Source organism: Triticum dicoccoides, chromosome 6B, assembly GCF_002162155.2.
Source record: "Triticum dicoccoides isolate Atlit2015 ecotype Zavitan chromosome 6B, WEW_v2.0, whole genome shotgun sequence".
Taxonomy (NCBI): Eukaryota; Viridiplantae; Streptophyta; class Magnoliopsida; order Poales; family Poaceae; genus Triticum; species Triticum dicoccoides.
In genome coordinates this window covers 282,568,837-282,592,992 of record NC_041391.1, presented here as the reverse complement: position 1 = coordinate 282,592,992, position 24,156 = coordinate 282,568,837, and the positions used below count along the sequence as shown (strand labels likewise).

The following is a 24,156-nucleotide window of genomic DNA, read 5'->3' as shown; positions in this document are numbered from 1 at the left end:
TGCAAATTGTTTATCTCTTCCTAATTATTTAGAAATTTTGGAGTTACAGAAGTATACGAAATTTCTAGATTGCTACAGACTGTCCTGTTTTTGACAGATTCTGTTTTCTATGTGTTCGCTTATTTTGATGAATCTATGGGTTGTATCGGGGGGTATGAACCATGGTGAAGTTGGAATATAATATATATAATGCTAATATAAAATTGGAATGAGTTTACAACGGTACCTAAAGGTAGTGATTTGCTTTATTATACTAACGGATCTCACAAAGTTTTTTTGTTAAGTTTTGTGTGGATGAAGTGTTCGAAGATTGATGAGTTATCGATATGAGAAGAATAAGGAGAGGCAAGACAAGCTTGGGGATGCCCAAGGCACCCCAACTAAATATTTCAAGGATACTCAAGCATTGAAGCTTGGGGATGTCCCGGTTGGCATCCCATCTTTCTTCTTCAACAATTATCGGTATACCTCGGTTTTTCCTTTATTCACATGATATGCATCTCTTATGTCTATTTTTCTTTTATTTTATTTTATGCACCATGCTAGTATAATATAGTACTTCATAATTCTTCATGTGCTTCACTAAAATCTTTTGAGTATGGCTTTATAGAATGCTCTTTGTGCTTCACTTAAATCTTTTGAGTATGGCTTTATAGAATGCTTCGTGTGCTTACTTATATATTTTGAGCTTGGATATCGGTCAATCTATATTAACTGTAGAATGCTCTATGAACTTCACTTATATCTTTTAGAGTATGAATAAAATTATCATCGGAATTGGGCTTGGAAGAATATCATTAAAATATCATGCATAGCTAAAAAGGCATTAATAAAAAGCGCTTGTTGGGAGACAACCCAATATTTATCCCTACTGTTTTTTTGTGTTCTCATGATTATGATACTGTATTAATCATGTTTTATATCTTTTTTTTCAATAAAGTGCCAAGTAAGACCTTTGGAATGATCTATGGTGGTAGTTGATTTGATCTTGCTGAAAAACAGAAACTTTTGCGCTCATTGCAAGAATTTTAAAACATCACGGAAGCATGATTTGGATCTGAATTTTTCACACAAGATTCATATACAAATTTCCTAGGTTTTCCTAATTGTTTAGAATTTTTGGAGTAACATAAGTATGGTTGTTGTTCAGATCAATACAGACTGTTCTATTTTTGACAGATTCTGTTTTCAATGCATAGTTTGCTTGTTTTATAGTTTTTATGCCTCATATTGCTCAATATAAATTGTATAAATGATTTGGTACAGTAGGCATTGTGTGAGAACAATTATGAATCTTATCTTTACAGTACCAAAGTGAATGATTTGTCTTTATCATACTAACCCATCTCATGAAGTTCCGTTAAGTTTTGCGTGATTGAAGTTTTCAAGTTTTGAGTGAGATGTCGATATGAGGAGAATAAGGAGTGGAAAAGCCTAAGCTTGGGGATGCCCAAGGCACCCCAAGGTAATATTCAAGTAAGACTCAAGTGCCTAAGCTTGGGGATGCCCCGGAAGGCATCCCCTCTTTTGTCTTCAAATCTATCGGTATACCTTACTCGGAGCTATATTTTTATTCGTCACATGATATGTGTTTTCCTTGGAGCATATTTCATTTTACTTGCTGTTTGAATATAATCATTGGATCTGAAATCTTCAATGAGATAGAGTCCTCCCATAGCTATTTAACTATTTGACTACTCATTGATCTTCACTTATATCTTTCTGGAGTAGTTTTGTCATTTACTCTCGTGGCTCACTTATATCCTATGAGTAAATGGTTAAATGAATTGAATACCATAAATCTAAAATTATATATGTTTTATATGCTTATCCCATGGGGAGTAATGACTTCACATATAAGAAGTATAGGTGGTAAATTTATTGAAAGTTAGCAAACACCGCATTGGTCACATGAACAATTCATGAAAGAATACTGAAGGAAGAGAGATTTCACATATAAATATACTATCTTGTACAACTTCTATGATTGTGAGCCCCACTAATTATTTTCAAACTTGAGAAAATTAGTTGAAGTTGGACAAGGAAGACAACGTAATGAGTTATGTTTGGGTATATTTGTATATTTGTATAGAAGTTATATTGTTATGGATCCTCCAACATGTGGTGCTTGCTTAGGATCTTTTGCTAGACAAAAAATTGTACTAAGTAGAGATACTACTTGTGCTTCAAAAAACCCTTAAACCCTGTTTCTTGCCATGAGTGTCCACCATATCTACCTATGGATTGAATAATATCCTTCAAGTAAGTTGTCATTGGTGCAAAAAGCAATAAAAATTGCTCCTAAATATGTATGATCTTTTATTGTAAGGGAAAATAAGCATTGTACGAACTTGTGATGGTAAAGAAATAAAAGAGACGGACTGCATAATAAAGGTTGCTATCACAAAGGGAAATACAGACAGACATTCCTTTGCATTAAGGGTTTGCACATCCATAATTAAAAAGTGCATGACAACCTCTGCTTCCCTTTGTGAAGGGCCTATCTTTTACTTTCATGTATTTACTTTTATGCAAGAGTCAATAGTATTCTGTCCTATATCAACCTCAATTAGTTGGCAAACATCATGTGGTGGGGAAAGATCCAAGCATATATGGCCATTCAAATATATTTGCTCATGAATTATTATGTTGACAATTATCTATATGATAAACAAGTTGGGAAGCGAAACATTAAGCCCCTATCTTTCTCTGTGTTTGACGGATGCTATTTGTTCTAAAAATATGCTTTGAGTGTTAGCAATCATGGAAGACTATATGGTAGTTGAGTATGTGGAATTTTCTAAATCAATGCTCTTACATAGACCCTTCCTAAAAATAAGATGAATTGCAATTGTTTGGTGACTGAAAACATAGTTTGTTAGTTTTCAAAAAAGTTTATGGTCTGTACTTTAACATGTGAATATATTGCTACTTGATCATGAGAAGTTTTATGAGATGAGCTACTATTTATGATATATAATGATACTTTAGAAAGTGTTTGGGACTATCATTGATCAAATTTATGCACTATGCTAGCATTCACACTTGATAAATTATTTCTTTTATCATTTACCTACTCGAGGATGAGTAGGAATTAAGTTTGGGGATGCTGATACGTCTTTGATGTTTCTATAATTTATGAAGTATTCATGCCATGTTTACAATAATTTTATATGGTTTTGGCATGATTTGATTAGAACTAACCCGGACTGACGCTGTTTTCAGCAGAACTACCGTGGTGTCGTTTTTTGTGCAAAAATAAAAGTTCTCGGAATGGGCTGGAAATTTACGGTGATTTTTATGGACTAAAAGAGACCACATAAGCACAAGAGTTGGACCAGAAGAGTCCCGAGGCAACGACAAGGGTGGAGGGCGCGCCCCCCTGTCTTGCCGCTGCCTCGTGGACCCCCTTGATGTGAGACTCACGCCAAAAATTCCTATAAATACCAAAACCCCCAGAAAGAAACCTAGATTGGAAGTTCCGCCGCTGCAAGCCTCTGTAGCCACAAAATATCAATCTAGGCCCTCTCCGGTACCCTGCCGGAGGGGGCCATCATCACCGGAGGCCATGGAGGAGGAAGCTGGAATGGGCCATCATCACCATGGAGGCCAAGGACCAGAGGGAGAACCTCTCCCCATCTAGGGGGGGGCATGGAGGAGGAAGCACAAGGGGGAGACCCTCTCCCGCCTCTCTCTCGGTGGCGCCGGGGGAACCATCGCCATGGTGATCGTCTTCATCAACATCACGATCTTCATCACTTTCCTCATCTCTTTCAAGCAGTCCACTCTCCCGCACCCCGTTGTAATCCCCTACTTGAACATGGTGCTTTATGCCACATATTATGATCGAATGATGTGTGGCCATCCTATGATTATTTGAGTAGAGTTCTTTTATCTTTGGGTTGATTGATGATCTAGATTGGTTTGAGTTGTATGTTTTATTTTGGTGCTGTCCTACTGTGCCTTCCGTACCGCGCACACGTGAAGGATTCCCGCTGTAGGGTGTTGCAATACATTCATGATTCGCTTATAGTGGGTTGCTAGAGTGACATAAGCTTAAACCCGAGTAAGGGGGTTGTTGCGTATGGGATAAAGGGGACTTGATACTTTAATGCTATGGTTGGGTTTTACCTTAATGATCTTTAGTAGTTGCAGATGCTTGCTAGAGTTCCAATTGTAAGTGCATATGATCCAAATAGAGAAAATTTGTTAGCTTATGCCTCTCCCTCATATATAATTGCAATAATGATTACCGATCTTGTTAACAATTGCCTAGGATAATTCTGCACACCGATCCATCATTATTCCACATTCGCTATTTATAATACATAGTAATATATTCTAACTTTATGGTAACAACACCTATTTTTATATTTTAGCTCTCCAATATCATGCAAAGCTATCCTCTTCATACCCACAATGTAGTTTTGTTTCTCGTTTCTAGATGGAAGCAAACGATCTGTGTACGTAGAGTCGTATCAGTGGCAGATAGGACTTGAGATAATTTGATCTTACCTTTAGCTCCTTGTGGGTTTGACACTCCATACTTATCACTTCCACCTTTGGAAATTGCTATGATGATTCCTTGCACTTGGGGATTATCAAAGGTACATATTATAACATGTATATTAAATATACCTTTGTTCACTTTGCCATCCTTCTTATCCACCAAGTATTTGGGTCAGTTCCGCTTCCAGTGAACATTTCCTTTGTTGTAGAAACACAGTTTCACGCTTGGGTCCAGCTTTGGGCTTCTTCACGGGAGTGGAAACTTGCTTGCCATTCTTCTTGAAGTTCCCTTTCTTTCCCTTGCCCTTTTTCTTGAAACTAGTGGTCTTGTTAACCATCAACACTTGATGCTCCTTCTTGATTTCTACCTCCGCAGCCTTAAGCATTGCGAAGAGCTCGGGAATTGTTTTTGTCACCCCTTGCATATTATAGTTCATCACGAAGCCTTTGTAACTTGGTGGCAGTGATTAAAGAACTCTGTCAATAACACTCTCAACTGGACGATCAATTCCCAGCTGAGTTAAGTGGTTATGATACCCAGATATTTTGAGTATGTGTTCACTGAGAAAATTGTTCTCCTCCATCTTGCAGCTATAGAACTTGTTGGAGGCTTCATATCTCTCAACCCGGGCATTAGCTTGAAATATCAACTTCAGCTCTTGGAACATCTCATATGCTCCGTGGCGTTCAAAACGTCTTTGAAGTCCTGGTTTTGAGCCGTAAAGCATGGCACACTGAACTATTGAGTAGTCGTCAGATCGTGCCTACCAGACGTTCATAACATCTACAGTAGCTCCTACAACAGGTCTGTCACCTAGCGGTGCATCAATGAGGATAATATCCTCAAGTTACGGACCCAGTCAGTGTAGTTGCTACCATCATCTTTCAACTTAGCTTTCTCTAGGAACGCATTAAAATTCAGGGGAACAGTAGCATGGGCCATTGATCTACAACATAGATATACAAAACTATTAAGACCAAGTTAATGATAAATTAAGTTCAATTAATCAAATTGCTAATGAACTCCCACTTAAATTAACATCCCTCAAGTTATCTAAGTGTTTACATGATCCAAATCAACTAACCCATGTCCGATCATCACGTGAGATGGGGTAGTCATCAATGGTGAACATCTCTATGTGGATCATATCTACTACATGACTCACGTTCGACCTTTCGGTCTGCTCTGAGACCATGTCTGTACATGCTATGCTAGTCAAGTTTAACCAAAGTATTCTGCATGTGCAAAACTATCTTACACCCGTTGTATGTGAACGTAGAGTCTATCACACCCGATCATCATGAGGTGCTTCGAAACAATGAACTTTGGCAACGATGCATACTCGGGGAGAACACTTTTATCTTGAAATTTAGTGAAGGGATCATCTTATAATGCTACTGTTGTTCTAAGAAAAATAAGATGCATAAAGGATAAACATCACATGCAATCAAAATATGTGACATGATATGGCCATCATCATCTTGTGCTTTTGATCTCCATCTCCAAAGCATCATCATGATCTCCATCGTCACCGGCTCGACACCTTGATCTCCATCGTTGCGTCACGGTCGTCTCGCCAACTATTGCTAACGCATAGCAATAAAGTAAAGTAATTACATGGCGCTTGGATTTCATACAATCATTAAGAGACAACCCTAAGGCTCCTGCCGATTGTCGATATTACAAAACATGATCATCTCATACAACAACGTATATCACAACACATCTTGACCATATGACATCACAACATACCCTACAAAAACAAGTTAGACGTCCTCTACTTTGTTGTTGCAAGTTTCACGTGGCTGCAATGGGCAACTAGCAAGAACCGTTCTTACCTACGGAAAACCACAATGGTGATAATCAAGTTTTCTGTTTTAACCTTCTTCAAGGACCGGCTGTAGTCAATTTTGATTCAACTAAAGTAGGAGAAACAGACACCCGCCAGCCACCTTTATGCAAAACAAGTTGCATGTCAGTCGGTGGAACTGGTCTCATGTGCGTGGACATGTAAGGTTGGTCCGAGCCGCTTCATCCCACAATATCGCCGAATTAAAATAAGGCATTGGTGGTAAGCAATGTGACCATCACCGCCCACAACTCCTTTGTGTTCTACTCGTGCATATCATCTACGCATAGACCTGGTTCGGATGCCACTGTTGGGGAACGTTGCATGGAAAACAAAAAAAATTCTACACACACGCAAGATCTATCCATGAAGATGCATAGCTACGAGAGGGGAGAGTGTGTCTACGTACCCTCATAGACTGTTGAGCAGAAGCATTTATCAACGCGGTTGATGTAGTCATACTCCTTCACGATCCACCCGATCAAGTACCGAACGTACGTCACCTCCGTGTTCAGCACATGTTAAGCTTGATGACGTCATCGCCTTCTTGACCCAGCAAGACGGGTGAAGTAGTAGATGAGTTATGGCAGCACGACAGCGTCATGACTGTGGTAATGCAACTATCTCCGTAGGGCTTCGCCGAGCACTACAAAAATATGATCGAGGATGAAGTACAAGAAGAGGGGCGCCGATCACGGCTTGGGGATCGTGGTGTGTGTTGCCCCTCTCCCTCCACATATATATATAGGTGGGGGGAGGAGGGAATGCAGCCTAGGGTTCCCCCAAGGGGGTTGGCGGTCACCCTTGGCCCCTGCCCTAGCCGCGCCCCCTTGCCTTCTTAGGCACGCGGGGGGAAGGCGGGAGGGCCCCCCGCCTTTTTTTCTCCCATGTGGAGGGGAAGGCAGGAGGGGCTAGTCCTCCCCTTTCCTTCCCTAGGGCCGGCGTCTAGGGAGAGGGTGCGCCAGCCCCTTGTGGGCTAGTGTGTGCCTCCCCTTGGCCCATTAGGCCCATATACTCCCCATAGGTCTCCTGGAACCCCTTCCGGCACTCCGATGAATACCAGGTACATCCCGAAACCTTTCCGGTGACCAAATAGCATCATCCTATAGATCAATATTTACCTCTGGACCATTCTGGAGCTCATCGACATGTCTGTGAGGGACTCCGAACAACATTCGGTCATCAACTCACATAACTCATATAATACTATATCGTCAATGAACGTTAAGCGTGCAGACACTACGGGTTCGAGAATGATGTAGACATGACCGAGAAGCCTCTCCGGTCAATAAACAATAGTGGAACCTGGATGACCATATTGGTTCCTACATATTCTACGAAGATATTTATCAGTCGAACCTTTATGACAACATACGCAATTCCCTTTGTCTATCGGTATGTTACTTGCCCGAGATTCGATCGTTGGTATGTTCATACCTAGTTCAATCTCGTTACCGGCAAATCTCTTTACTTGTTCCATAATACATCATCTCGTAACTAACTCCTTACTCACTTTGCTTGCAAGATTCTTGTGATGTGTATTACCAAGAGGACCAGAGATACCTCTCTGATACATGAAGTGACAAATCCCAATCTCGATTCATGCCAACTCAACAGACACCTTCAGAGATACCTGTAGAGCATCTTTATGATCACCCAGTTATGTTGTGATGTTTGATAGAAAACAAGGTATTCCTCCGGTATCCGGGAGATGCATGATCTCATGGTCGAAGGAATATGTATTTGACATTAAGAAAGCAATAACAATAAATTGAACTATCACATGCTAAGCTAACAGATGGGTCTTGTCCATCACATCAATCTCCTAATGATGTGATCTCGTTATCAAGTGACAACACATGTCTATATATGGTTAGGAAAGCTTAACCATCTTTGATCAACGAGCTAGTCTAGTAGAGGCTCACTAGGGACACGATATTTGTTTATGTATCACACATGTATTTAAGTTTCCGATCAATACAATTCTAGCAGGAATAATAAAGCTTTATCATGAATAAGGAAATATAATAATAACAACTTTATTATTGCCTCTAGGGCATATTTCCATCTGGACCTAAGAGCACATAGCTAGTAGCTAGATGGATTCTTCTTCTCTCTTTGATCTTCAATACAATGTTCTCCTTGATGTTCTTGGAGATCTATTCGATGTAATCTTCTTTTGCGGTGTGTTTGTTGAGATCCGATGAATTGTGGGTTTAGGATCAGATTATCTATGAATATTATTTGAGTCTTCTCTGAACTCTTTTATGCATGATTAAGATAGCTTTGTATTTCTCTCTGATCTATTGATTTGGTTTGGCCAACTTGATTGATCTATCTTGCAACGGGAGAGGTGCTTTGTGATGGGTTCAATCTTGCGGTGTCCTCACCCAGTGACAGTAGGGGTAGCGAGGCACGTATTTGTATTGTTGCCATTAAGGATAAAAAGATGGGGGTTTTACCATATTGTTTGGATCTATCCCTCTACATCATGTCATCTTGCTTAAGGGATTACTCCGTTCTTGTTAACTTAATACACTAGATGCATGCTGGATAACGGTCGATGTGTGGAGTAATAGTAGTAGATGCAGGTAGGAGTCGATCTACTTGTCACGGACGTGATGCCTATATTCATGATCATTGCCTTAGGCATCATCATAACTATGCACTTTTCTATCAATTTCTCAACAGTAATTTGTTCACCCACCGTATGCTTTCTTCAAGAGAGAATCCTCTAGTGAAACATATGGCCCCCGGGTCTAATTTTACCATATTATTTTCAGATCTATGAAACCAAAAACCCAAAAATACCTTGCTGCAATTTATTTACTTTTGCACCTTTACTTATCTTTTAAACCTATCTCTATTAGATCTCACTCTTTCTATTGACCGTGAAGGGATTGACAACCCCTTTTTCGCGTTGTGTGCAAGTGTTTGTTAATTTGTGCAAGTACATCTATTGGGGACTTGTGTGTTCTTCCTACTGGATTGATACCTTGGTTCTTAACTGATGGAAATACTTATCTCTAATTTGCTGCATCACCCTTTCCTTTTCAAGGGAAAAATCAACGCAAGCTCAAGAAGTAGCAAGAAGAATTTCTGGCGCCATTGCCGGGGAGGTTCTACATCAAGCCTACCAAGTAACTATCATAAAGTCTCATCTCTTGCATTACGCCTCTCGTTTTTCTCTCCCGCACTTCTAAAACATTTCCAGAAAAACACAAAAATATTTTCCTTTTTATTTGCCTTCTTTCTATTTTCCTTTTCGTTTGCCTTTATGTCTTACTTGGTTTGTTTGCTTGTTCTTTTGGCATAATTGCATATCCATCCCAAATTAGAAAGCAAAAATTTCATGGATCCTCATCCACTTGCTAATCTTTTTAAAAGATCCAACTATGATGAATCAATTGCTAGTGAGTTGAGTGCACTAGATTATCTTTATGAAGTTTTGCCTGAAATTCGTGAATCTGAAAATTGTGATGAAATGCTAAAAGAGGAAATTTATGAAGTGATTGAAGATAGCTCCTTGAATGAAAATCATGATTGCAATGGTGTTATTATAAGTTCTATTAAAGTCAATTGTGCTAATAATATGCAAAACCCCAATCTTGGGGATGCTAATTTCGATATGTCCACTACTTCTTGCAATGATCATGATTGGGGTGATTCTTCTTATGACCTTGAAAATTTATTTAAGCCTCATGATGAATATGATATTGATAATAGTATTTGCAATAATACTGAAAGTGGGTTTGGAAGAGTCCCAACTTTAGGTAATAATGATCCCACTACTTTGGAGAATGATCAATCTTATGCAATTTTTGATAAAAGTGGGCTCGGAGAGGTCATGACTTTATTTGATGATAGTCCCACTATATTGGAAGAGTGTCAATTTTGCATGCATGAGGATCATGTAGACAATATGTTATGTGATAGCTATATTGTTGAATTTGAATATGATCCCAAATGTAATTATTATGAGAGAGGGAAATATGGTTGTAGAAAATTTCATGTTACTAAATTACCTCTCTTCATGTTGAGATTGTCTATGTTTTATTCTTCTTCCTCGCATATGCTAGAAATTGCTTGTCTTCATAAATTGTTTTCTTATAAAATGCCTATGCATAGGAATCATGTTAGACTTAAATTTGTTTGTCACATGTTTTATGATGCTCTCTTTGTGTTTCTTATCTTTCATGCGAGCATCATTAAAATTATCAATGCCTAGCTTAGAGGCTTTAAAGAAAAGCGCTTATTGGGAGACAAACTAGTATTTTTATTTCCTTTTTTATGATTTATGCAATATTACTTCTGTAATAATTGTGTTTTAGTGTTTTAATTAGTGTTTGAGCCAAGCAAGACCTTTGGGATGATCTATGGTGATAGTTGATTTGATTTTGCTGAAAAACAGAAACTTTTGTGTCTAGTAGCAGAATTTTTAAAATTAACTGGAGCATGATAAAATTATGAGTTTTTTTATAAAATGTTTATATACAAATTGCCTCTTCTGTCCTAATTTTTCAGAATTTTTGAAGTTATAGAAGTTCGGTAAAGTCCAGATTACTAGAGACTGTTATGTTTTGGACAGATTCTGTTTTTGTTGTGTTGTTTGCTTATTTTGATGAATCTATGGATAGTATCGGAGGGTATGAACGATGGAGAAGTTATAATACAGTAGATATAACACCAATGTAAATTTGGGATGAGTTTACAACAATACCTAAGAGTGGTTATTTGCTTTGTTTCACTAACGGATCTCACGAGTTGTAGACTAAGGCATAGCCTAGTGGTGGGAAGGGGCTGATGCCTTCCCACCCACCCAGGTTCAAGGCATGGTACTTGAAATTTGGGTTTGTTGCATCAATTATACTGTAGGGGGTTCCCTTACAGTCTTTCTATAAAAAAACGGATCACACGAGTTTTGTGTTGTGAAGTTTTCAAGTTTTGAGTGAAGTTTTGATGGAATACATAATAAGGAGTGGCAAGAGCCTAAGCTTGGGGATGCCCAAGGCACCCGAAGGTAATATTCAAGGACAACCAATCATCTAATCTTGGGGATGCCCCGGATGGCATCCCCACTTTTGTCTTCAATCCATCGGTAAAATTACTTGAGGCTATATTTTTATTCACCACATGATATGTGTTTTGCTTGGAGTGTCTTGTATTATATGAGCCATTGCTTTTTAGTTTGCCAAAATCATCATTGCTATACACACCTTTTGAGAGGGACACACATTAATCATGAATTTATTAGAATACTCTATGTGCTTCACTTATATCTTTTGAGCTAGGTAGTTGCTCTAGTGCTTCACTTATATCTTTTTAGAGCACGACAGTGGGTCTATTTTGTAGAAATTGATGAACTCTCATGCTTCACTTATATTATTTTGAGAGTCTTATAAATAGTATGGCAATTAGCTTAGGTTACGATTTTTTTCCTAATATGATGGGTATTCAAGAGGGATATAATAAAATCTTTCATGTAGATCATTGGATATATGAGAAGTTTGATTCCTTACAATTGTTTTGAGATATAAAGATGGTGATATTAGAGTCATGCTAGTTGGTAACTGTGGGTTGATAGAAATAATTTTGTTAAGGCTTTTGATTCCCGAAGCATGCACGTATGGTCCTACGTTATGTGATGAAGTTGGAGCATGATTTATTTTTGATTGTCTTCCTTATGAGTGGCGGTTGGGGACGAGCGATGGTCTTTTCCTACCAATCTATCCCCCTAGGAGCATGCGTATTAGTACTTTGTTTCGATTGCTAATAAACTTTTACAATAAGTATGCGAGTTCTTTATGACTAATGTTGAGTCCATGGATTATACGCGCTCTCACCCTTCCACCTTTGCTAGCCACTCTAGTACCGCGCAACTTTTGTCGATGCATTAAACCACCTTATACCTTCCTCAAAACAGCCACGATACCTACCTATTATGAATTTTCCATAGCCATTCTGAGATATATTGCGATACAACTTGTACCGTTCGTTTATTATGACACATACCATCATTGTCATATTGCTTTGCATGATCATATAGTTGGCATAGTATTTATGGCTTGGCCACAATTCATATTTTATATACATGTCACGCTAGACCATTGCACATCCCGGTACACCGCCGGAGGCATTCATATAGAGTCATATTTTTGTTCTAGTATCGAGTTGTAATTCTTGAGTTGTAAGTAAATAAAAGTGTGATAATCATCATTACTAGAGCATTGTCCCATGTGAGGAAAGGGTGATGGAGGCTATGATTCCCCCACAAGTCGGGACGAGACTCTAGACTTAAAATAAAAAGAGGCCAAAGAGCCCAAATAAATAAAAAAGAGGCCAAAGATCCCAAAAGAAAAAAAGAAAAAAAGATAAAAAGAGAGAAGGGACAATGTTACTATCCTTTTCCACACTTGTGCTTCAAAATAGCACCATGTTCTTCATATAGAGAGTCTCCTATGTTGTCACTTTCATTATTACTAATGGGAATTTTTCATTATAGAACTTGGCTTGTATATTCCAAAGATGGGCTTCCTCAAATTGCCCTAGGCCTTCGTGAGCAAGCAAGTTGGATTCACACCCACTTAATTTTCTTTTGAGCTTTCATACACTTATAGCTCTAGTGCATCCGTTGCATGACAATCCCTACTCACGTGCACAATTATCAATTTATGGACATCTCCATAGCCTATTAATTTGCCTAGTTGGTGTGAGAATTTCTTTCTCATTTTTGTCTACTACCATATTCTATTCCACCTATAGTGCTATATCCATGGCTCATGCTCATATATTGCGTGAGAGTTGAAAAAGTTTGAGGCCATTAAAAGTATGAAAAAATTGCTTGTCTTGTCACTGGGGATGTGCATGATAAATACTTTGTGTGATGAAGATAGAGAATGACAAGATTATATGATTTTGTAGGGATACATTTCTCTAGCCATGATATTTTGAGAAGACATGATTGCTTTAGTATGCTTGAAGTATTATTGTTTTTATGTCAATATTAAACTTTTGTTTTGAATCTTATGGATCTGAATATTCATACCACAATAAGAAAGATTACTTGATAAACATGTTAGGTAGATTTCCACATCAAACTGTTTTTATCATTTACCTACTAGAGGACGAGCAGGAATTAAGCGTGGGGATGCCTGATACGTCTCCAACGTATCTGTAATTTTTTATTGTTCCATGCTATTCTCTTATCCATCTTGGATGTTTTATATGCAATTATATGCTATTTTATATCATTTTTGGGACTAACCTATTAACCTAGTGCCCAGTGCCAGTTGCTGTTTTTTTCCTTGTTTTTGTCTTTTACAGAAAATCAATACCAAAGAGAGTCCAAACGGAATGAAACTTTTTGAGGATTTTTCTTGGACCAGAAGACAACTACAAAGCTTCTTGTGGGCCTCTTGTAGCACCCCTAACCCTAATTATAGCTCTATAAATACCAAAATATTCCTCGTACACCAGGGGGCACACAAAAAATACTTTTCCGCTACCACAACCTTCTGTTCTGGCGAGATCCCATCTTTTGAGGCCTTTTCTAGCACTCTTCCGGAGTGGGATTCGAGCATGGAGGGCCTCTACACCAACCTTGCTGCTCTTCCGATGATGCGTGAGTAGTTTACCAGGGACCTAAGGGTCCACAGCTAGTAGCTAGATGGCTTCTTCTCTCTCTTTGATCTTCAATACAATGTTCTCCTCGATGTTCTTGGAGTTCTATTTGATGTAATCTTCTTCTGCGATGTGTTTATTGAGATCCGATGAATTATGGGTTTAGGATCAGATTATCTATGGATATTATTTGAGTCTTCTTTGAACTCTTTTATGCATGATTAAGATAGATTTGTATTTCTCTCCAATCCATTGATTTGGTTTGGCCAACTAGATTGATTTATCTTGCAATGGGAGATGTGCTTTGTGATGGGTTCAATCTTGCGGTGTCCTCACCCAGTGACAGTAGGGGTAGCGAGGCACGTATTTGTATTGTTGTCATTAAGGATAAAAAGATGTTTCTTTACCATATTGTTTGGATCTATCCCTCTACATCATGTCATCTTGAAGGCGTTACTCCGTTCTTGTTAACTTAATACAGTAGATGCATGCTGGATAGCGGTCGATGTGTGGAGTAATAGTAGTAGATGTTGGCAGGAATCGGTCTACTTGTCAGAGATGTGATGCCTATATTCATGATCATTGCCTTAGATATCATCATAACTACGCATTTTTCTACCAATTGCTCAACGGTAATTTGTTTACCCACCGTATGATTTCTTCAAGAGAGAAGCCTCTAGTGAAACCTATGGCCCCAGGTCTATTTTTACCATATTATTTTCAGATATAAAACCAAAAACACAAAAATACCTTGCTGCAATTTATTTACTTTTGCACATTTACTTATCTTTTATACCTATCTCTATTAGATCTCACTCTTGCTAGTGACTGTGAAGGGATTGACAACCCCTTTTTCGCGTTGTGTGCAAGTGTTTGTTAGTTTGTGCAAGTGCACCTATTGGATACTTGTGTGTTCCTCCTACTGGATTGATACCTTGGTTCTTAACTTAGGGGAATAATTATCTCTACTTTGCTACTTCACCCTTTCATCTTCAAGGGAAAAATCAATGCAAGCTCAAGAAGTAGCACTTACCAACCATGATATACGTAGTCTTCTTCACCGCCCCCCCTCGGCATTGGTCTGACACACCTTCATCTCCATCAGATCCAAGGCCTGCTTCCTGAGATACTCGTCCAAGGTGTCGCATTCGACCTTTAGTTGGTTGTAATGCATGATGTGCTAGTCGACATCTTGTTGGAGGAGAGAGGAAGATTCTTGGGCAGCCTGACCGGACTCCTGCTCTTCCTTCAGGAGCAGGTCGGTCTTCTAGGCCGCTTCCCGGGCAAGCCGAGCTTCTTCCCGAGCATATTGCGCTTGACAATGAGCCGTCTGGAGCTGCATCTCCATCTCGACAATGCACTCCTCGGCAGCTGCAAAAAATACAACAAGACAAAGCTGATATGAGTAACTCCGTGTAGAATGTGAGCAGAAAATGGAAAGTGCCAGCGTGCCGTACCTGTGGCGGCTCTGACGTTCTGCTCATGGCTCGGAACCTTGAGCTCGGACTGGGCCAACAATTCCTTAGCCCTCGCCAAGGACTGTATCTCCAGGGCAGCTTTCTACACATGACATAAGCAATTGGATGTGCTTTTCGGCTTCCATGAATGGCGACTGGTTGGGGGAGTTGGTGTGAAGGAGGTGATGATGCTGGCCCGAGGTGGACCTTCAAGTCCTACATCTGGGATGTAGAACCATTCCTCCTGCCCGTTCTTGTTTGTCTCCAAAAAATCCCTAACCAAGTACTTGACGTCAGCCACCTTGCTAATGTTTGCGCCACCACACTCACACGACTATGACATTGGTCTACAGCTTGACGCAGAGGATCTTGCACCACAGACCTAGGTGCGGCCGGCAGAACAAGAAAGCTTCACACGACATGATGAAACACACGATGTGAATGATGGAATTGGGAGAGAGGTGGTCGAGCTTGAGGTGGTAGAAGTGGTTGACGCCCCCTAAAGAAGGTGTGGAATGGAAAACCTAGCAGGCAGATGAGAAAGGGTAAGAAACATACCCGCTCGCCGTGAGCGGGGCAGGAGATGGTCTCCGCTGTGGCAACATTGCTTACGGAGGTGAGCCCGGGGGCACACGAAGGCGATCTCCAATGCCGGCAAGTAACCGACAATGAAGAGGCGGCCCGGCTGGCCGCGCGTCATGGTCGATGACTTCCACTTGCCCTTGGTGGCGGATGACACCTTTGGCATGGGAGCGAGACCCTTGCCTATATCGACAGAGGTGCTTGAGGCCTTGGCGATGGCACGGTGGTGGTGAACGATGGAGCACTGGAGCACTAAGGAGTTTGGGTGCGAGAAAGAAGATGAGAGTGAGGGGAAGAAAGCGTGAAGCTTTCCCTCGTATCGCCCCCGCCCTTATATAAGCAGTGGAAAAAAAATGGAGCGACGATAGGCTAATCCCACCATGTGGCATCAATTCCCTTTGCATTCCCGCATTAAGGTGTTAAAGACGCACATGGATCAAGGGGTTGCTATTAACCCTTGTGCGGGGATCAAGGTGCATACCCCCTACCGATGGGAACGCGGCCTGAGTGGGCCCCTGACCAACTCCCGCACGCCACATTGACCGTTAGGTCAAGGATGACATGTGGCTAAGTGGGCCCATGGATAAGACTGACATGACTTGTCAGAGCCAGCCAGTAAGACTTTCAAGACGCCTTGTAGGAACTTGTCTCGCTGACCAATGGGCATAGCGGGGAATCTTTTCGGTGTATAGTACGGTCCTCTTTACAACATTTCCAAGACCGAGGTGGTTCACGTCACCTTGGGAGCACCTCGCTAGATGGAGGTCAATTGCATGAAGACATTGTTTGGAAGACATTTCATTGAACCTGTTTCAAGACCGATGACCGAAGACGACATGCAACTCGAAAGAATAGAGGTGCAGCTAAACTTGAGGACTGGCTCAAGGGCTACTGATAGTGTCCTAGCTAACATGCCTCTCATGATAACGTTCCTGGCCCGCTGAGCCGGGCTGAGCACCCCTTTGTCGGTTTCGTCCCGGGCCACTTTGGGAGACCCATGGCGGTATACATGATGTGATGTACAAGAGCCGTGGAGGATTCTACCTCCACCGACGTAGCCGACCTAGTTGTGTAAACCCTAGGACCCCCAGTAGGTTTTTGTGAAGAAACATATAACAATCCCTTAGTACTTTGTACTATATATTTACTGCAAAGCATTAAAGGAAAGAGCATGACATATGGTATTATCTCAGTCCGGAGTTGGGTAAACTCTTGTCACCTTTATCATCATGCCAAGTGCCTAGCTAGATACCCTACTGAGGGATCTATCAGATTTAGCTACATCAAACAAGTTTGCTCTGCTCAAAATGAGGGTCCAGGGTCCACAGCGAGTTTTGCTCATGGCCGACAGCCGGTGGATGCGGAGGAAGAAGACTTCAAAACCCTCAAGGATTTGGATGTAACTTTCTAATTTTGTTGGGTGTTTTTGTAAGTGTTTGTGCTTCTTAATATATGACCTTTGACCTTTTCACAAAAAGAGATTCTAATTTGTAGCTATGTTCACCTTAGCATTTTCTCTTTCACTGACTCATGCCATTGGCAAAACTAACTGCTAAGACCGCTTATATCAGGCAAGGGGGATATTTGTCTGGGTTTTTAAACACCACAAGGTTAAATATTCAATTTTATAATTCAGGGGGTTAAGTGGTTGATTCATGAAACCTCGGGGGTTATATCAACTTCTTTATCAGAAAGTTGATATTACGCACTAACAAAATGCTGACTAATATGCAGTAGTTACAAATGGATTCTCGGGAGCGAGTTTATCCTACACTAAACCTAAGGCCAACTTCAGTCGATCCCTTATTCGGCTATAGAGGAGTAAAAGTCTCCTCTAAAGTGGGCCTAGCTGAAGACTAAAACCTGTAGAGGAGTAAATAAACTCACCGCAAACTCCTTTTTGCCGGTGGCGGGAGGTATCGACGCCCACCCATCCAATAAGGTGCATCCAGCTCATCTAGTACCACATTCATAAGTCTCTGTATTCAGCAAATCCCCTCTTGTGTAGCAATTTTAAGAAGTCACATCAACTGGCATGCGGGTCCCATGAATTTTTCTCCCAGAATAAACTACTACCTTTCGTCAGAGAAGTACTACCTCCGTCCTGGTTTATTAGTCTCCTTCGTATTCAGTGTCAAATTTTGACCATAGTTTTAACTAACAAAATGTCAATGCATGTCACAAAAAATTATACCATTGAAAACTATGTTTAAATACGATGCAACGATATGTTTTTGTGACATATGTTAATATTTTGTTAGTTTAATTTATGGTCAAATTTTGACACAAAATACAAAGGGGACCAATAAACCAGGATGGAGGTAGTACACGCCACATGCATGCTTGGGTCCCCAATTTTTTGTCCTCTCTCCCCACCCAAAATCCATTCATTTTATTTGGCTTTGTAAATTTTTATATCTTTTTTAACCGAAACTCCATTTTTCAGATTTTATGTATATTTGAAATTCTGGCAACTAGACCTTTTAAACAAGACCAATATTGGATGGGCTTTGAACTTGTTTAAATTGTACTATTTCAAAAATTTATTTGAAATAAATTATCACATTATTTTCGCTAGTTTTAATATATCACTATTTTGCTAAAATTCAACATGTCAATTTTCTGAAATATTGAAGTCTGCTTATTCAAGTGTGTGAAATGATGTGAAACTGGTTATTACAAAATGTGAAACTTATATTTGTCAACAACTGAAACATATTTCACTCAACTTTTTTGAATTTCAAGGAAACCAGTTTTTAGAATTGATGAAATTGAATTTTGAATTAAATTGAAACATAAATGAGTGAAATCCATCTTTTGTAATAAGTGTAATGTATTTTCTGAAACTAGTGAAATTAATGGAATCTATCTTTTGCAATGAGTGAAATCATTTTCTTGAAACGTGTGAAAACATAGTTTTTGAATTGAGTGAAAACTATGTTTAAATACGATGCAACGATATGTTTTTATGACATATGTTAATATTTTGTTAGTTTAATTTATGGTCAAATTTTGACACTGAATACGAAGGAGACCAATAAACCAGGACGAAGGTAGTACACGCCACATGCATGCTTGGGTCCCCAATTTTTTGTCCTCTCTCCCCACCCAAAATCCATTCATTTTATTTGGCTTTGTAAATTTTTATATCTTTTTTAACCGAAACTCCATTTTTCAGATTTTATGTATATTTGAAATTCTGGCAACTAGACCTTTTAAACAAGACCAATATTGGATGGGCTTTGAACTTGTTTAAATTGTACTATTTCAAAAATTTATTTGAAATAAATTATCACATTATTTTCACTAGTTTTAATATATCACTATTTTGCTAAAATTCAACATGTCAATTTTCTGAAATATTGAAGTCTGCTTATTCAAGTGTGTGAAATGATGTGAAACTGGTTATTACAAAATGTGAAACTTATATTTGTCAACAACTGAAACGTATTTCACTCAACTTTTTTGAATTTCAAGGAAACCAGTTTTTAGAATTGATGAAATTGAATTTTGAATTAAATTGAAACATAAATGAGTGAAATCCATCTTTTGTAATAAGTGTAATGTATTTTCTGAAACTAGTGAAATTAATGGAATCTATCTTTTGTAATGAGTGAAATCATTTTCTGAAACGTGTGAAAACATAGTTTTTGAATTGAGTGAAATCAGTTCTTATACTTACTAGTGTGTGAAAACATATGAAATGCGGCATTTTTTATACTTATGAAACATATTTCAAACTTTTTGAATTTCAAGGAAATAATTTTCTGGAAGAGAGTGAAATTAGTTTTTTAAATATAATTGTAACGTAACTTTTCATTGAAATGAGTGAAATATGTTTTTTGGAATGAGTGAATCATTCGAAATAAGCGAAATTGGTTCTTTCAAATGAGTGAAATCTGTTTTCTAAAATGAGTGGAATTATGTTTTTTTATGAAACATATTCCAATGTGTATGTCAAGTTTGCTTATTTCAGTGTGTGAAAAAGATGTGAAATTGGTTATTTACAAAATGTGAACCTTACATTTGTTGACACGTGAAAGTTATTTCACTCAACTTATTATAATTTCGGAGAAATCATTTTTTGGAACCGTGTGAAATTGCATTTTGAATGCAACTGAAAGATAATTAATCATTCAAATGTCAAATGACTGATAACTATTTTTGAAATGAGTCAAATCATTTGAAATTAGTGAAATCCATTATATAATATGAGTGAAATCATGTGAAATTAATGATTTTTTTGGATATAAGTGAAATTTATGTTTTGAATTGAGTGAAATCTGTTTTTTGAAATCAGTGAAATTAAAACTAGTTCAAATGTATCCAAAATTGATCTTGTTCTGAAGATCTTCTCACTATGAATTCAAATATAAAAAAAATTAAAATTGAAGTTTTGATTAGAAAATATCAATCATCCAAATTTCCACAATGAAATTAAATGGAAGTAAGATGGGGGAGAGAGATTATTTTTAGCATATGCATGCAGCCGATCTTCTCCCCAACCTTTCTCACCTGACATAAAGCTGACAAGAGCATGAAAAAGGCCCACATGTATTTCTATTCATCTCTTTTATACACAAAACCAGGGTCCAAATCCCTAAAAGCACTCGAACAGTTGATGCTCTGCCGGTAGCTCCCGGCTTCGGTGAAAAAACTTTTTCGATATACTCACGCGTTATGGGCTGGAGGAAAATGTCTGCCTCCCACTCGCGGCGGCGGCACCAGCCGCGCTGCTCGCAAAGGGCGCGCTCCTTCGCGGCCTCGGTCGCTACGCGCTCGCTGTCGGCTGCTTCCGCGAGGAGTGCAGGCGTCTCGAGGCGCAGGCCAGGAGCGGGGCGGTGGACCTGTCGGACTGGGTCCTCGCCGGGTTCTCCGGGAAGTGCCCGGACCTCGCGGAGTACGTCTGGCTGGTGAGATGCACCGGTCCACGCACGTCGGCCGAGGGCTCTTTGCAGTGAAGACATTGCGGCGGGGGTCACTCTGATGACTGCCAAGGCGGTGACCACCGGGAGGGGGGTGATCCTGAATGCGGCAGACAACGACGAGTCGAGGAGGTGGTGGAGGAAGAAGGTCATCGGTGCGGCGATGGCCGTGGTGGACCAGAGCTCCAGGGCCAGCTCCAGCAGCTGTTCCACCTCCAAGACGCCGGCGTCGACCAGATCTTCATCGACGCGCTCCCCATCTTCGTCTACCGCGCAATCCTCGCGCCAGCGCCGGCAACCGCAAGGGCCGCAGTGACCCCTTCGACTGTGTCGTGTGCCTGTGCGAGACCGCCATGGACGACGCGCTCCGGCTGCTACCCGCCAGCGGCCACACCTTCCACGTGCCCTGCATCGACACTTGGCCGATGGCTGCGCCGACACGGCCACGGAAGCGCCCGGTACAAGGGATGGCAATGAGAATGAGGTGTCCCCGAAGGCAGATTAGGTCGTCAAGGTGAAGCTTGGCAAGCTCCGGTGCATAGACGACAAATGGCGGCTCAGGCCATCTCGCCGCATGACAAGTGTTCAACAAATGCAGAAACCAAAAGTAAGTTTTACTCCCCTATATGTAGGGATAGGGGATCGGTTAGGTCCGGCCAAAACTTAGTGGAGTAAATATACTCCATTAAGGCTGGCCCCAATGCAGAGAACTTCAGCAAGAACTTCGGGTCCAACTCAGTAAAAATTCCTTCGTGGCATTGATTAAATGAAGAGAGAGAGCTTTGGAGAAACTTAGCTAGTTCCGGTAACATAGCGCTGCATATGAGAAAAAATTAATGCTAATCGATCCTGTGTGCGGCGGCCGGACGCATCGCGAAGCAACCAAGAAAATCCCCACCCGTGTGACTTTCTCTTCCTCCACGCCTGGGCCTCATCCTTCTCCCTCCCTGCCGCCTTGGAGCTCCGGCGCCCCGCACTCCGTCTTGCCGGCCGGCGGCGGCTCTGGCAGGCGGCGCAAAGCCACCAGATTCATGGCCAAGTCCGGTGCCCGTAAGGACGCCGCGCAAGTCCGGCCATCGGCCACCTCGCCGCCGCCGCAGCACTCCCCCGGCGCCACAGCAAGCTCGTTCGCCAGCCGCTCTCCACAGCTTCTCTTCTACCCCGGCGCCCCGACAAGATCCTCGGCCAGCCCCTCGACACCGCCACACCTGTACCCGCCTCTCATGGAATCCTCCTCAGCCAACCCTACATGGTATAAAATTTCTGCTTTAATTCAATCTTTGGCAATTACAATTTCTGTAGCTCGAGTATGCAGCATTATGTAATTCAATTTGGGTTATAGAGCAGCATTAGGTAATTGTAATTTCTATAGCTCGAGTACCTGATTCAGCATGTGTGCGTGTTGAAGCAGAGAGACTCTGAAGTCTTAGCCTTAATTTCTGTAGCATTAGACCATTGCAATTCTTCAGGTTTTTGCTTGCTGAATCGGATTTCTGTAGCGTTAGAGCTTTGGAGGATATGCAAGTCCCCCGTGATGTGTGTCTGTGTGCTTATTGTGCAAATGGTTTACTACTATATCAGACACTTGAACTTGGATGTGCTTCGCTTGTTTGTTTGTACTTTTTTCTTGCAATGATTAGAACAGACAAAAGTTTCTAATAGCAAGCTTTGGACAATGCTTCTTAATTCTGATATTTACAATATAACAGGAGGCCGATGTATACCTCTGCACCTGAAGGCCTGCTAAGTTTTGGACAATTACCGCCCATGAATCCTTACAATTTTCAACCTCAGCCAATGCACCATCATGAACAAGGATACCAAAATATGGAGAATTTGCACTTTGTTGGTGCTTCCCCACATGATCCCTTTTCAACACCACCGCCACCACCGCACTCTAATGTTTCATCTCAGTCTGCTCCCACCAAAGTTGATTCAAAGAAAAAGAAAAGGAAGGTCAAGAGTGTAGATGCCGACGAATCGGGAGCAAGGACCGCATATCGTCTGCCCTATACACCCGAGGAACATGAGAGACTGGTAAGGATATTCGTTGCTCAAATCCGTTTAGTTGCATATAATTTCTTGTTTGTTGTTGGCCTCAACTGAATTAATTGTGAACAATGTAGGCAGGTGCTTGGCTGGAGTGTTCACTCAATCCCATTGATGGGAACGGAAAGAAGTCTGAGCAGTTTTGGGATGACATTGCTGCTCTATACAATACTGCCACACCAAGTAACCGCAAAAGAGATCGGAATCAGCTCAAGACGGAATGGCAAAGGACCAAGAAAAGGCTCGCCGCTTTCCACGGTGAGTGGATTGCCGTTATGGGAGTGTATCATAGTGGTCACAATAGTCATGACCTGCAAAAAATGGCGTTGGAGAAGTATGAACGGAACCATCACCAGCCTTTCCAACATTTAACTATGTGGGAAAAAATCAAGGATGATTTAAAATGGTTAGCCTCTTATAAAAACATGATGGCAAAAAAAGGAAACATGACAGAGACCGATCTCCCATCAAATATGATCAACTTGGAGGCCGAAGAGCGCCCAAAAGCTGGTCGTGATAAGGCTAAGGCTGAACGTGCTGGTAAAGGAAAGTCGGGAGGGATCTCGCAAGAGCTTGGAGAAAGGCTAGACAAGTTCATCGAGGTTAACAATCGATCGAAGGAGGAGCGCCAAAAGGTGATAGACAGCCAGGTTCTTTTATCAAATCAACAGCTTGAAACCGCAAAGATCAACAGCTTGAAGCATATTAGAAATTGGCTCGGTCAGTTTGTTGTGTAAACCTGATGGATCGTTTATCACTTTTGTTGTCCGGTCAGTTTATTGTGTGCACCGATCAGCTACTCTAAAATTGATGTGAACGTGATGGTTTGCTGTTAGCTTTTGGACTGATCAGCTACTACTATTGTCAGTTACCTTTTATGAATCATCGGTGAAGCTACTCTAATTGATGGACCGATCAGCTACTACTATGCCGGTTACCTTTTTTAATCATTGCTGAAGCTCAATCGTTTGAGTTTTCATTTACACATGAATCGTTTCACAACAGTGTGCTATATATACAAGCGTATGCCTTCTCTTTTCCTCACTCCTGCACACTGCACCACTTCTTTCCCTGTTCAAGATGGCCAGTAGTGAACCAGACTGTTATTAGCGGGTATAAAGGAGCCCCTACTGTTGTTCAAGATGGGAGAAATGTCCATTAGAG

General features: G+C 40.6%; 1 protein-coding gene across 1 annotated transcript; it reads left to right on the top strand.

Moving 5' to 3' along the window:
* Positions 1–21,444: 21,444 nt before the first annotated feature.
* On the top strand, positions 21,445–23,910 carry LOC119326609. The gene is made up of 3 exons (XM_037600234.1): positions 21,445–22,195; positions 22,653–22,980; positions 23,070–23,910. Exons 1-3 carry the CDS (start codon positions 21,780–21,782, stop codon positions 23,727–23,729), a joined length of 1,404 nt encoding a protein of 467 aa, XP_037456131.1. The 5' UTR covers positions 21,445–21,779; the 3' UTR covers positions 23,730–23,910.
* Positions 23,911–24,156: the final 246 nt, after the last annotated feature.